This window comes from Jaculus jaculus, chromosome 4, assembly GCF_020740685.1.
Source record: "Jaculus jaculus isolate mJacJac1 chromosome 4, mJacJac1.mat.Y.cur, whole genome shotgun sequence".
NCBI lineage: Eukaryota > Metazoa > Chordata > Mammalia > Rodentia > Dipodidae > Jaculus > Jaculus jaculus.
In genome coordinates, this window is record NC_059105.1 from 168,996,574 (window position 1) to 169,012,411 (window position 15,838).

At 38.0% G+C, this 15,838-nt stretch overlaps 1 protein-coding gene across 2 annotated transcripts in view; it reads left to right on the plus strand.

The window, feature by feature from the left end:
* Tfg (trafficking from ER to golgi regulator) overlaps positions 1-15,838 on the plus strand; it is a 28,356-nt gene continuing 12,518 nt past the window's right edge. For both annotated transcript variants that reach the window (XM_004670437.3, XM_004670438.2), the window contains exons 1-4: positions 1-117; positions 3,984-4,211; positions 8,074-8,157; positions 14,462-14,608. In XM_004670437.3, coding sequence (XP_004670494.1) covers positions 4,028-4,211; positions 8,074-8,157; positions 14,462-14,608 — 415 coding nt within the window. In that variant the 5' untranslated portion in view covers positions 1-117; positions 3,984-4,027. The remainder of the gene's footprint in view (positions 118-3,983; positions 4,212-8,073; positions 8,158-14,461; positions 14,609-15,838) is intronic.

Below are 15,838 nucleotides of genomic sequence, written 5' to 3' on the forward strand. Positions count from 1 at the left end.
GCAGCGGAGCGGCCGGGACCGTAGCCTCCCTGCGACGCCAGAGCCCCGCGGCGGCGGCCTCGCGGCGGCGGGTCAGCGAAGACCCACGGAGGCGGAGGCGGCGGCCTCGGCTAGCTGGTACGGCAGCCCAGCCCCGCGCGGGCCTCCCGGGGAGGCCGCGCATGGGCGACGCGAAGGGGCCGGGGTCGCCGGCGGAGGCCCGACGGGCCTGGAGGAGGGGAGGGCGGCCGGGGAGGGGGAGGGGCGGGCAGCGGTGGGCGGGGGGCTGTCGCTGTAAGGCTGCTGCCGGGTGCTGAGGGCCCTTGGGCCAGCGCGCACCCCGCTCCTCTCTGGCTCCAAGGGGATCGGTTGCTGGAGGTGAGCAGAGGGGTTTGGGCAGGCCTGGAGTCATCCGTGTCTACCCCCCAGAGGACCTTGGAAAGGTGGAGAGTGGCTCCTGCAGAATTATTTGATTGGAGTCACAGAAGAGGAACCACAGTCCTTGGCTGTGTTATGCGGAATTGTCATCTAGAGGCCCAACCTAGTTTTGTAGTGATGGCAGCTCATTTTCTGAGTTGGTCTCTCTGGGCACCACGGAGAACTAAAGTAGGCACATGGTCTCGGCCATCACAAGGGCTCATTCAAGTTTAGTTGTTACTCTCATTTTGCATATGGCGAAAATGAACCTTGGAGAAGAACATAAGTATACATAGATAGTCGTGGAAAATCTTTACCATGTCTCTGCGGTGCTTCTGGTCAAGAAGATTTTTGAGGTGTCTTGTATCCTTGGAATGGTCAAAGGTTTATTTGTTTTAGAATGTTTTGAAGGAAACTCTTTACCTTCTGAGGGGATGCTTAGGAAGCCACTTCTTATTTGATTAGGGCCTTACTGTCAGTGTTTTGGAGACCGGTTTGGCCACCGAACCTAGCAGGGGACAGGCTCTGCAAATCCTTGGACATTTCAATTTGTTGTCCATACTCAGAACAGTACTCTTGAATGGAAGGCTGAGTCACTTTTGGACTTCACAGGGGGCGGGGCAGGGATAAAATTGCAAAAGAAAATGCTCAGGGCGGGGTCTCACAGCAGATCTAGGAATTAGTTGATACTATTGATTCCTACTTTGATACGGAAAAAAAAAGGACTAGAATGGATATCTCTGTGGTTGGCATTTTCCCTCAGGAGGGAAACTTTTCTCATAAATTGAATGATACTTAGGTATTTACTTTGAGAGGGTTGACTTCACACAAACTAGGGACAGTCTGTTGGAAAGCCTGTAGGACTTTTACAGACAATGGGAAGCACCAAAAGTGAAAGCGACCTCTATGGCAGAATGAAGGAATATGTAGCTCCGGTAATTAGGTCTATCTGAGTTCTTCCCATCCCCATCAAAAGGCATACTATCAAGCATATCTCATGTTGGAACTTTGTCTTAATAAGGCATGATGTGAGGAGTCCCTTTAGGTTACATAACGAATTTTGTGAAGAACTGATAGGACAGTTTTTCTCTAAAGTGCTTTTGTCAAGACTTAATTTTTTTTTTAATTTATTTGAGAGAGAGAGAGTAGTTACGCTAGGATCTCTAGCCACTGCAAACTCCAGACACATGCGTCAATTTGTGCTTATGTTGGTGCTGGGGAATTGAACCTGGGTTCTTGGGCTTTCTAGGCAGGTGCCTTAACCTCTGAGCTATCTCTCCAGCCTCCTTTTGTCAGACTTTATTATTCATTGTCTTCTGTGCCAGAAACAAAAAAAAATTGCTTAAGTGAATTCTATATGTCAGGTATTATTTTAGGTGCTGCTGGGAATAGATAATACCATCTTACTGAAGCTAAGCTCTGTTACTTCATCTGTATTATTGATGATGATTTTCTCAAGTTCCCCAAACAGAGAAGAAATTAGAAAAAAATACTATGAAGTCTTTCTTACTTTAGAACAATGTGAGGCTCTGTTTTCATGTTCATACATACTTTTCCAGGTTAGCATTACAGTCTTTTAAACATTTTTATTTTTACTTATTTATTTTAGAGGGAGGCAGAAAGAATGGGTACATCAGGCCCTTCAGCTGATTCAAACAAACTCCAGATGCATGTGCCACCTTGTGCAACCTAGGTCCTTTAGCTATCTAGGCTAGTACTTTACCTGATAAGCCATCTCTCCAACTCTAGTTGTTTTGGTTTTAATACATTTTAATTTATTTGCAAACAGAGAGGGAGAGAGTATGGGTGTGTCAGGGCCCCATGCTGCTGTAAACAAACTCCAAATGCATGTGCCACTTTGTGCATCTGGCTTTATGTGGATACTAGGGAACTGAACTCAGGCCAGCAGGCTTTGTAAGCAGATGTCTAACCACTGAGAAGTCTCCTCAACCTGGGATAACTGTTTTGTAATCAGTATTTAATACAAGCAAATCATGTGCAAGATAGTCTTGTAGGCTCAGGGAAGATAGCTAACAAAGCTCATCCTACCTCTATAGGAGAGGACAGTAAAAAACCAAATTCTAGGGCTGGAGAGGTGGCTTAGGGCTGGAGAGGTGGCTTAGCGGTTAAGCGCTTGCCTGTGAAGCCTAAGGACCCTGGTTTGAGGCTCGATTCCCCAGGACCCACGTTAGCCAGATGCACAAGGGGGCGCAGGCATCTGGAGTTCATTTTCAGTGGCCTGGCACACCTATTCTCTCCCTCTTTCTCTCTCTCTCTCTCTCTCTCTCTCTCTCTCTCTCTGCCTGCCTCTTTCTCTCTGTCTCTCAAATAAGTAAATAAAAGTAAACAAAAAATTTTTAAAAATCAGATTCTAGTGAGTGGGAAGATAGATGGCTTAGTCAATAAAGTGCTTTGCTTGCAAGTGTGAAAATCTGGTGCTACTGGACTTGGCAGCCTATCTCTTGAATTCCAGTGCTAGGGAAGTGGAGATAGGATTCTCTGAGGCAAACTGGCTAGTAGACTAGCTGAATGCAAGCTCTGGGTTCAAGTGAGAAAGTAAATAAAGTGGACAATGGAGGGAAACACCCATAGTCAACCACTGTCCTCCATACACACTTGCTGCCATGAACATACAAACACATGCACACCACACACATGTAAAAAAAAAAATAAGATTTTAATATCCTTTGTGCTTAGTGCTTTGCAGAAAAATGAGGCAGGGTGAGGATAGGACAGGGATGACCATTTTAAGTTAGATAGGGAGGACATGTGAGAAAATGAGATTGGGTCAAGGATCTGGATGATGTGAGGTTTGTGTAAAAAGTGTTGAAGGCAAAGGGAACACAAAGCCTTGGGTTTAGACAGGAAAACTTAGGGCCTTGGTGTAGCAGAAGTTCATGAGGGAAAGGAGTAGGAAATGTGATTAAATTTACTAAGCCATGTGTTAGATGCAAGGAAATGATATTGTGGATTCTTTTTGAAAGGGGTATCAACTAGAAGATTTTGAGTACCATGACATTAGATTTGGTTTAAGAGAAAAACACATGTTGAGAATATATTAAAGCGTAGGCCAAGCTAAGAGGGCAGGCCATTTAATGAATGTTTTACAATAATTTATATACTATGTTGACTTAGTGGATAGTAGTAAAGGTACTGAGTTGGTTAGATTCTTCAGATATTTTTAAAGGTAGGAACAGCCAGATTTGTTGGCAGTTTAGATGTAAAGTGTGAGAAAAAGGAACCAAGAATTACTTCAGTAACTGGAAGGAAAGAATTGTCACTGAGATGGGACAATTTTAGGAGAGGCAAATTTTGGGTAGATAATCAGGAATTTAGTTTTAGACATGATGAATTAGAACTCCAAATGTATTGTCAGATCAGCAGTTAAGTATGCAAGTGAAACAATAGTAGACATAAGAATAGAACTTTTAAAAATATTTGTAATGAAATTGCTTCTATGCCAAAGATAACATAAACACAGTAACATGGAGACAGGATATAATAATGTCTTAACATTCTGATTCATAGCAGCTTTGCTTTTAGCTTTTAACATGTTTTGTTTAACCATCAAAACTGTTTTTTATTAGTTCTTTTCCTAGAGTTGTGCATATAGGACATCCTGGAGTCCACCATGAATGGACAGTTGGACCTAAGTGGGAAGCTGATTATCAAAGCTCAACTTGGGGAGGATATTCGACGAATTCCCATTCATAATGAAGATATTACTTATGATGAATTAGTGCTAATGATGCAGCGTGTTTTCAGAGGAAAACTTCTGAGTAATGATGAAGTTACAATAAAGTACAAAGATGAAGGTGAGAGTGTTTTAACACTAGTTTTTAAGGTCTTAAGTATTATATGTGTTCTCTTTCCATTTGTCATTGAACTGTCCTCTCCTGCCCCCCCCCCCCCCACCTTGCATGGTCACTTTCTTTGACTTTATATGTTCCCATAGTTAATACAGTCCTTCTGGAAGTTAAAAATAGGTAAGTGATTTATTATTAAAGGGGAGTTTAAGTGTCTTTTTAGCACATTTTTTATCTTACAGTTTACTGTGTTATAATACAATTAAAAGGATGCTGATACACAAATGCAGTGATGGGTTGTATGGCTTAGAAAATATAGCATATTTATACCATTCATTATATAGAGAAGTCTAGAATGTGATCACAGATACATAGTAAATCCAAAAACAAGATGAGTTTTTCACTGAAACATGCTTATACATTTTACTAAGACTTTTTATTAAAGTCACATTTGATTCAAGTACCATTTTTTTTGTCTTTCTGCCCACTTTTGTATTTCTCAAAGTGACAGGAATCACAGTATATGTTAAAGGAAAAGGGATTTCTCTACCAATTAAATATGAGAAAGTCTGCTTAAACAAAGACATACGTCTTTTTATTTTCTCTTTGGTAGGCTCTAAACCATGTGACTCAGGCTGATGTGGATCTTGTGATCCTCCTGCTTCAGCCTTCCAAGTGCTGAGTATGCAGTATGTACTGCCAAACCTGGCCAAATACATTTATTGGCAGGAATTTTTTAGTGTGTGTTAATGTCTACTTACATGGTCACTTTACTGAATGCAGTGTTCCCAGATTTAATTTGACCACAAAACTATTTTTATGGAAATAAATTCTGTTTGACAAATATTTCATCAAATGCAGAGTGGACTTATAGGAGTAAGCTGTATTTATTTCCTATTCTTTATTAATACCTCTACTAAAATTTGTTTTATAGGTGGTTATCAGTATGGTTTTTCTTTAACTGTTGAACTTATCTGTAGTCTGTTTCATCTTGAGCTTAGCATTTAGTATTGCTATCCATACTGCCGTTTGTGAAATGCTGTTATCCCTTGATATCTCAACCCTGCTTATCCTGGTTTTCTTCTTGTCACAAATAGCTTCTATATAGAGACTGGCTTAAAGTAATGGCAGTTACTATAATACAAATCTTACAGTCTCAGTGCTTCTGCACTTGGAAAAATCATTTAGGAGCCCAGGCTGACACACGCTGTGTTAATACACAGCTTGAGCATTGACATCCATCCAGCATGCAGATGCACAAAGGTAGTATATGAAGACTTTTTGTTGTTGTTGTTGGTTTTGGGGTAGGGTCTCACTCTGGCCCAGGCTGACCTGAAATTCTCTCTGTAATCTCAGGGTGGCATTGAACTCATGGCAATCCTCCTACCTCTGCTTTCTGAGTGCTGGGATTAAAGGCGTGCATCGCCACACCCGGCTTGTGAAGACATTTTACTTATAAGGCTTCAGGGTGAGATGTACATGAGTTTGGCCCATATTATATTGGTCAGAAACCAGTTCCATGGCTTTATAAGATGCACATGGAAATTGTTCCTGTCTTGGCAGCCAATTTTTTGTAATTTATTCTTTGCAATGGGATTGTAAATCAACTGGTAACGAGTTAAGGTGTCCGTGTACCTACATGTATAATTCTCCTTTTTATGCTTTATGTTCTAAGAGTACCCAAAACGGATTTCTGAGAGTCAGTAATGTTCTTCCTATATTTCAGTAACTACTTCTACTTACTATACACACACACACACACACACACACACACACACACACACACACACACACACACACATAAGGGTTCCACCTCTTTGACTTTCAAATTTATTGAATTTGTTTTCTGTCTTGAATTTACAATCTTCAATCCTGTCAACTTTCCCCCCTAGTACTAGGGAGGCTCTCGTACTTCCAGGGAAATACTTTGTCACTGAACTGCATCTCCAACACCACAATTCAAATATCTGATAGTATTTTAACTTGAAATACTTTGTTTCTCTAATTTAACATATCTTAAACTGAACTCACTGAACATTTTTCTCTTATTTTCGCTTATGAGAGTGTAAACAAGCATTTTTATAAATGATCAGATAATAAATATTGTATAACTTTGTATATCACATGAGGCTTCTGTCTCATTTTTTGACAACCTTTTAAAAATATAAAATCCACTTCTATTCACAGTCCTATAAAAACAGGAGTGGGTCTGTTAGGTAGTTTGAAGATCACTACTTTCCATCCTCTTAAATTTGTCCTCTGTTACCTAGTTACCTCAGTATTTTTTTGTTTTTTTGTTTTTAATGGTGCTTTATAAAATGTTTTGAGGGCTGGAGGGATGGCTTAGTCTGCAAAGCCAAAGGACCCAGGTTCGATTTCCCAGGACCCACGTTAGCCAAATGCACAAGGGAGAGCACACATCTGGAGTTTGTTTGAAGTGGATATTTCAAATTGTTTAGATTTTTGTTTCATGGTCTGTGTTGGGTACTAGTGTTGGAGAATTATGGTAAAGTTCTTGCAGAGATACAATTTGTTATTATTGTGGGACTTGGGAAAAGAAAAAGGTTATAGCAAGTTCCCTTCTTTTGTATCTATACATTTATTTTCTTTAAAATGCATTTATAAGTGGAATTGAACATTAGGGCATATATATTATATAGGAATTAGGTCTGGTTAAAAAAATCTATAAACAGCTGGGCGTGGTGGCGCACGCCTTTAATCTCAGCACTTGGGAGGTAGAGGTAGGAGGATCGCCATGAGTTCGAGGCCACCCTGAGACTCCATACTGAATTCCAGGTCAGCCGAGGCCAGAGTGAGATCCTAACTTCAAAAAAAAAAAGAGCCATAACCAAGCACTTTATAATTGTTTATAGATTTTGTTGTTGTTGTTTTGAGGTAGGGTCTCACTCTGGCCCAGGCTGACCTGGAATTCACCGTGGAGTCTCAGGGTGGCCTTGAACTCATAGCGATCCTCCTACCTCTGCCTCCCAAGTGGTGGGATTAAATATGTACACCACCACACCTGGCCTGCTTATGGCTCTTTTAACATTGTTTAAAATAAATCTGCCTGGTCAGATTTAAAATTGGTGCAGTTGAGCTTCTCTGTACAAAGCTCTACCCACCCACCTTTCTTTGGCAGCTTTTCTGTTATTGTTTCCTATAGAACATATTTTTCCTTAGCCTCTTGAAAACTTTTGAAACATTCCGTTGATATGGTAATTATAGTATTCTTTAGCTCTGGGATCCTAAGGGGTTGCATTTCCAACATGCGTGCATGCACACATACAAACCCAGAAAATTGACAGTGTCAGTCTGGTCAGTAATCTAAAAGACTGCACACACTACTTAGTCATTAAAGCAGTTCTGTAAACTCTCTTCTCTCTCTTTTTTTCCAACTCTTAAACTACTATATGATTTCTTCATTTGTGTTGGTGTGGTTTACTAAGAATTGAGATTAGAACTTTGAGAATCCTTAATACTTTTATATTTCGTAAATATATTTAAATGTTTTAGGATGAAAAGGATTTCAACCTAAGCCAATAATTTGTGATTTTTTTTTTTTTTACCAATTCTTCTAGTTGAAGTAAAAATTAAAGAACATGCTTCATTAACTTTATCTACATTTTCTCTTGAGGATATGCTAAGTGCTTGTAAAATTAGTAAGCAAAGTTGATTTAACAGGTTTTTTTTTCTTGGTTCCATGACTTGGATGATTTAACATTTTTTAATGAATGTCTTTCTTAGATCGTACCTGAAGATTTTTATAAGAACATTCTAATTATGCTGCTCTTCAACCTACCTTTTATTTTTATTTTTTCATATGTTCTAGTTTGCTACAAATCTGAACTTATTTTCCTTTTTTTAATTCCAGATGGAGATCTTATAACGATTTTTGATAGTTCTGACCTTTCCTTTGCAATTCAATGTAGTAGAATACTAAAACTGACATTATTTGGTGAGTGGCAATTGTTATAAATTTATTCATTGTTTGTTTATTAGTTTTGGCTCTTTTCCTTATAATGGCTCAGAGTTACTTGATAAAACACTTAAAAATGCTTAACTTGTGTTTAAAGAGTGGCTTTGAATTACATGAAGCTTTGGTTTAAGAAAGGGATAGAAGCTTAATTCAGGAAAAAGAAGATTTTGGTTTTAAAATCACATATAACACATCCAGTACAGAGTACTACAACTTTAATTTCACAATGTCAGAATTTTGGAATTGTTGGGCGGTTTGTAATTTGAGGAAGATTAATGGAAAGTTAACACATTTTATATTTTGTTTCTGCTTTGTTATAAATAGTAATGTATGGCCTTGGCTTTGTACATGAGATTAGAAGGAATTGCAGAATAAAACTAGCTCTACCTTCTCTAAGGGCTTATTTAAGGACTTTTTCTTTTCTAACATGTTTTTACTTATTTTCAGGACTTAGCATGTAAGCCTGATGTTTTAGGTATTACTGTTGAAGAAATAGATGTGAAAGATGAGGCTGAGGATATACTCAGTGGTAGAGTGCTTGCCTAATTTGCACAGGGCCCTGGATTCCATCCCAAGTACCAAAAAAAGCTAACAACATGTAAAACAAATAACATCTTTATAAGATTTTGTTTCATTTTGATCTAATAAATTTGAAAGACAGGATACTTAGTAGATATGATAGAAATGCAGTTAAATTTATGTTTAAAATGGTAACATGATTATATACTTTTATTATTATTACTGGTTTTTCGAGGTAAGGTCTCATTATAGCTTAGGCTGACTTGAAATTTACTATGTAATCTCAGGCTGGCTTAAAACTAACAGCAATCCTCCTGCTTCTGCCTCCTGAGTGCTGGGATTAAAGGTGTCACGATGCTCAGCACAAGTGTACTTTTAAAATGTTTAATATTTACTTAATTTTTTAAAAGATTTTTATTTATTTATTTGAGAGAGAAAGACCGAGAGAGAAAGAGGCAGATAGAGAGCGAAAGAGAGAATGGGCGCCCAGGGCCTCCAGCCACTGCAAACGAACTCCAGACGCGTGCACCCCTTTGTGCATCTGGCTAACATGGGTCCTGGGGAATCAAGCCTCGAACCGGGGTCCTTAGGCTTCAAAGGCAAGTGCTCAACAGCTACGCCATCTCTTCAGCCCTAATATTTACTTAATTTTTAAATATTATGTAAGACTGGACCTTAGTGTTTTATTACATGTGATTATGATCTGTTAGTTGAATTTGCGTATTTCATCTCCATCTAGGAAAGATGAATACGAATCTGTTTTAAAATTATAAAAAACTGTATTTTTTTTTTTTTTAAGTAGGGTTTCACTCTAGTCCAGGCTGACCTGGAATTCACTCTGTAGTCTCAGGGTGGCCTCAAATTCACTGTGATCCTGCTACCTCTGCCTTCCAAATGCTGGGATTAAAGGTGTGTGCTACCCTGCCTGGCTTAAAAACTGTATAAAATTTTTCATTAAAGGTATCTTTCAAATTTTCTCTGTGGTCTCAGATAAGGTAGGTGTAATAATATGAGCAGCTCCCTCCTTGAAACATGCTCAATAAACTATTATAATTTAGCTTGCCTAGCAGATAAGGGAAATGTTGAGTATCAAAAATTTAAAAGATGGAACTGGGAAAAAAAAAAAACCAATGAACAGGGCTTAAATTCTCAAAAAAACTGACACTTGGAGTATTCTTGGTGTAATATTAGTAAGATTTTATTATTCATAATGTGAGAATATATCATTTGGTACTTATATGGTATAGGTCTAAGATCCTAGGTCCTCAAAAAGATTATTGTAGAAAACTTTTGAAATGCAAGATACATTGGGCTTTTAAGGGTTTGGTAAGGGTCCCTTAAGGACTTATTACCACTGACCATTAGTGGACTTGGTTTAAATCTAATATATCTGTGCAATTTAGGATTTCTTTTTTTTTTTAATTTTTATTTTATTTATTTATTTGAGAGAGAAAGACAGATAGAGGGAGAGAGAGAGAATGGGCGCGCCAGGGCTTCCAGCCTCTGCAAACGAACTCCAGACGCGTGCGCCCCCTTGTGCATCTGGCTAACGTGGGACCTGGGGAACCGAGCCTTGAACCGGGGTCCTTAGGCTTCACAGGCAAGCACTTAACCGCTAAGCCATCTCTCCAGCCCAATTTAGGATTTCTTTAAGCCCATATGTTACCATAAAAAAGTAAATAGTAAAAGCAAAGACAGGGCTTTGGAATGATGTGTTATTAGTCCAAGTAATGGCCATTTCTTATAGAGCACTAGTGAATTCAAAGCCATAATATGTACACAAGAAGCAATGGACATAACTCATGTCAGGATTATAATTTCAGTTAATAGAAGTGATAGTCTCCAAAATATGTGTTAAAAATTAAGTTGTAAAAAGAGGAGGAGTAAAAACACAAGAGCAGAGCATTATGAATAAAGTCAAACTAGTTTTTTTGGATGTTTGTTTGTTGTTTAAAGGCAGGGTCTCACTCTGGCCCATGCTGGCCTTGATTGCTGAGTGCCAGGATCATAGGAGTGAGCCACTATACCAGGAAAGAACTAATAAGTTTTAAAAAGTACTTCAGTTAACTTTTCTTGTTTTACTTTTTTTTTTAAATTTCATTCATTTATTTTTTTATGAGTGTGAGAAAGAGAATTGATGCACCATGGCCTCCATCCACTACAATCAAACCCCAGACACATGCCACCTTGCATGCATGTGCGTCCTTGTGCTTGCATCACCTGTGCATCTGGTTTACATGTAATCTGAAGAATCGAACATGGGTCCTTAGATTTTGCAGGCAAGCACCTTAATTGCTAATCTATCTCTCCAGCCTGGGATAACATTTTAAAAATGAAAAATGTAATTGAAAGAGTATCACTCGCCCACACACATACTCCTACACACATACACACACCCTTACCTCCATGGGAAATATGAAAGATGTTGAGAATAAAAATGCCAAGTATATTAAGAATTTTATGGAGCTTGGCGTTGTGGCACATGCCTTTAATCCTAGCACTCAGGAGGCAGAGGAAGGAGGATCGCTGTGAGTTCAAAGCCACCCTGAGACTGCATGGTGATTTCCAGGTCAGCCTGAACTAGAGACCTTAGAGACCTTACTTTGAAAAACAAAAACAAAAAAAAAAGTAGAAATATATTGAGATAGTGGCTAAAGAAGTTTCAAGATAATACAAAAGATATGTCACTTTTGCTTCAGGCAGCACAACAGTCCTGAGTAAGAAAAGTAAAAATAAATCCCAAAGGACACATTGTCATGAAACATAAGAAAAAAGAAAACAGTTTGTTTTTACAAAGTAGCTAAACAGGATATTACTGATCATCTGTGAAACAAACTGTCAGTATGACTTTTTCATGCTAATAATAGAAACTAGTAGATAGGAATCAGTTTAAGTGATTGAGAAGAATAATTAGAAAAGTAGTATCCTATAGCCAGAAAAGAATGGAAACAATGTCTTCAAACAGTTTACCTAAACTCATGGACTTAAAAACATTTTTTTTTTTTAATTTCTATTTTTCCATGTTCTTGGCTGTGGGGTGGAGGGTGGAGAGAGACAGAATGAATAAAAATAGGCATTCCAGAGCCTCTTGCCACTGCAACCGAACTTCAGATGCATGTGCCTGTGCCACTTTGTGCATATGGCTTTATGTGGCTACTGGAGAACTGAACCCAAGGTTTGCAAGTAAGTGTCTTTAACCACTGAGAACCTCCCCAGCCCCACCTTAGATTTTCTGTTATGAAGAAATCGACAGAACAAGAAAAGCAGTGTATGTTTGGTCATACCTATGATCTAACTCAGGAAGTTGAAACAAAAGCATAGTCTGAGTTTATGTCAGTCCAAGCTACAGAGTGAGACTCCCCCCAAAGGTGGGAGGGAGAAATCAACAGTTTTCTAAAATCATACTTTTCCCTCAAACTGGTAGATCAAGTAGGATCAAATTTAGTTGTATAGGAAAAATTTGAAACATTTGTGTAACAGGCTTGGACTTTGACATCTAGAAGTACACATGGGTTATTTAGACTCTGTAGTAGATCTGATAGCAAGTATCAAAAATTAACAAAAAATTTATTTCAGTTTGAAAATTCAGATGACACGAACAGCTTTCTAGGTAATTTTAATGTAGAAAGTGCTTTCAGTAATAGATTTAATTATCCCGGGCTAGAGGGATGGCTTAGCGGTTAAGATGTTTGCCTACAAAGCCAAAGGACCCAGGTTCGCTTCCCCAGGACCCACGTTAGCCAGATGCACAAGGGGGCGCATGTGTCTGGAGTTCATTTTCAGTGGCTGGAGGCCCTGGCGTGCCCGTTCTCTCTCTCCCCTTCTTTCTCTGTCAAATAAATAGATGAATAAAATAAAATATTAAACAAAACCTAATTATCCCCATTTGCATTGGAAAAAGTTAAACCAGTTCTACCAAATACTTAAGGAACAAATGATCTCAAAGTATGCAAACTATTTCAAAGAATAAGTAAAGAAAGAATTTATATTAACTCAGGTTACTATAATCCTAACATGAAAGCCAGCCAAGGAAAATGCAGACCAGTGACACTAACATAGAACATATTAAATAATATCCCATTAAATTCAACCATGATATTAACATATTATTGCCAAGATTTCTTTTTTTAAAAATTTTTTATTTGAGAGCGACAGACACAGAGAGAAAGACAGAGGGAGAGAGAGAATGGGCGCGCCAGTGCTTCCAACCACTGTAAACGAACTCCAGACGCGTGCGCCCCCTTGTGCATCTGGCTAACATGGGACCTGGGGAACCGAGCCTCGAACCGGGTCCTTAGGCTTCACAGGCAAGCGCTTAACCGCTAAGCCATCTCTCCAGCCCAAGATTTCTTATTCAGGAGAGTATAAGGCTGATTAAATTGAGGAAATCAAGATAAGCCTGTTTTCTTTTACTTGTAGAACCTAAAAAAAGAAAAACGAGGGTATAGATGGAAGAATGGTTCTCTTAAAACCAGAAGTGGCTTAGATGATAGGAGGTTGTAGGTAATACTAGAAATATAAGGCATGGATCTGAAGACTTTGGAGAGGTGTGTCATTATGCTCCAGACAAAACTACCAGGAACACACCTGTGATTAAACAAAGCTGGGTTTATTGATTTACCTGTAGTAATAGAAAATTAACATTAGGGAGAATAAGTAAGATGATTCAGAGTAGGTCAAAAGGATTATTTTTGAAAGGGCTCTTGCACTGTATGGGGTGATTTTAGGTAAGTTTCAAGGAGATAGGGTTTTGCTGTGGCAGAATGATATCAGGAAGTTTTTGTAAATCCCTTATTGCATCTTATTGAGAAAGTGAGGTCTGAATCTGTCTAAATCTTATGTGGAATGCTAAGAATGGATTGAGTCTACATTGCTACAAATGCTTGAAGCAATAGTTGTTAACTCATTTTAATCCAGATGTGAAGATATTTTTTGGCCAATACATGTTTTTAATCTGAGTTTTGATATGATTATGGAGTGGTCTTGTTTATGACTTGATCTGTCATGGTCACATAGTGAGCTTCACTGATGTTAATGCTGCATGTACCAGGCCAGGTTCTAAAAGCACTGAGGCCTGTCTTACTACAATGGTGTTTTTCTTTTCAGGAATTGGAGAAAATCAGTACTACCCAGTAAAAGCCAATAATTAGTTGATACAGGTAGAAGATTGAATTGTCTTCTGAAAGCATATATTGGTGGCTTAAGATTTGAAATATATTTAACCACAAGTCTCCTTGATACTTTATTTTAACCTAGCTGCACTGAACTAGATGTGTTAAGAGTTCACTGGCAATGCAGAAAACATTTTAGTTTAGCTTGTGTCACTTTTTTCCTTTTTAATAAAAACTCAGTGGTGACACTCTTGATTGCTAAATGAAGTATTTTCATTTTTAAAAGTTTTTATTTTCTTTATTTCAGAGAGAGGGGGAAGAGACAGAAAGAGAGAAAGGGCACACCAGGGCCTCCAGCCACTGCAAGCGAACTCCAGATGCATATGTTCCCTTGTGCATCTGGCTTACATGGGTCCTGGGGAATTGAACCAGGGTCCTTAGGTTAGCCTTAACTGGTAATCCATTTCTCCAGCCCAGGATTTTCTTTTTGTTTTTTCATTCTACTGAAGACTTTGTTACAAAGTAATGTTTCCATTAAAAAAAAAAAAAACAAAAACTGATTAGTTGAATAATTTTTTGTGGTTTCTTATGATTCATACACTTAATGTTTCATTTCCTTCTAAGTTTAAGTAATTTAATGCTTTTATTCTTAGTTAATGGCCAACCAAGACCCCTTGAATCAAGTCAGGTGAAATATCTTCGTCGAGAACTGATAGAACTTCGAAATAAAGTGAATCGCTTGTTGGATAGCTTGGAACCACCTGGAGAGCCAGGACCATCTACCAATATTCCAGAAAATGGTAACCTATTACTTATTCTGCCTCCTTCTTTTATCTTTTTGCACATCTTTTTTTCTCCTTTTTACATCATTATTCTTGGTAGGAGTAGCTTGGCCCCCTCAACATCATTTTTTCTTTATTCTTACCTCTCTGCTTTCTACTAGTGCTCATGTGTGTGTTCCCAACCTGGCTGATAAGATTGCTATGTTATTGCATTGTACAGATTGTGGAATTGCATCAGTAGCATACAGGAGGATAAAATCTAAAATCCCATTTTTGAAAGTACTTGCAGGGGTTCAGGAGACAGCTCAGTGCTAGAACACTTGTGTAGCATGTTGCAGGGCTCTAGGTTCAGTCCCCAATACTGGAAAAAATAAACAACATAAAAGAATATTCTCTAGATAAAATTTTTAATCCAAATTTTACTGGGAACTTTTAACCTATGAACATGCCCGGCTATTGTAATGTAAATGTTTTAAACTGTATGCTAACTTTAAATGCTTGAAACTATGAAACTTTTTATGGAGTTTGGATAGTTTGTATAAGGTTCATAAAAAACAATGTCTGTGGAAAAGTTTCGTGTATAATCCCTTAGGACAGTTAGATGCTTTTCCCCCTAAATAGTTTTGTAATTTCACATTGCTCTCTATCGTTGTTGTCCTCTTCTCTGTCCTGTAGTCCTCCCTTCTGTTGTCTTTCTGATCTTCCCTCCCTCTTTCAGCTGAGGGTTGAATCTAGAATGTTGTAATGCTACCAGCTAATTTAATTTGGTTCTAATTCTAATTAAGGGGCATATTCTTTATTTCCCTGTTTCTGTCTTCTTTTTGCTATGTGCAATTGTATTGGTGGTAAGTGCTTATTAGACATTTGGTGATAAATTAATAATATGTTCTTAAATTTATACTGCTAATAGTACAGAAATTTAGTTTTCTTATTTTTATTTTTTATAAACAATTACTTTAACTTATGTCAAAGTAGACATAAGACTAAATTTTAATTAGTAATATATAGTTAAAATAAGTAGCACAATTATGTCATGTATTATTTACCAAAAACATAAATTTTGGTTGGCTTGATGTCATTGTTAATAGTGGACCATTAGACAAGAGAAACATAAATTGACATCTAATCATAGGTAAAGTTTCTATACTGTTAAGATATAAATTATCATTAACTGTTAATATAACTATATGTATCTGATATTAACTGAAATGTAGGCCACAGGGCTCCAAAATAAAGTCACCTGTGTTT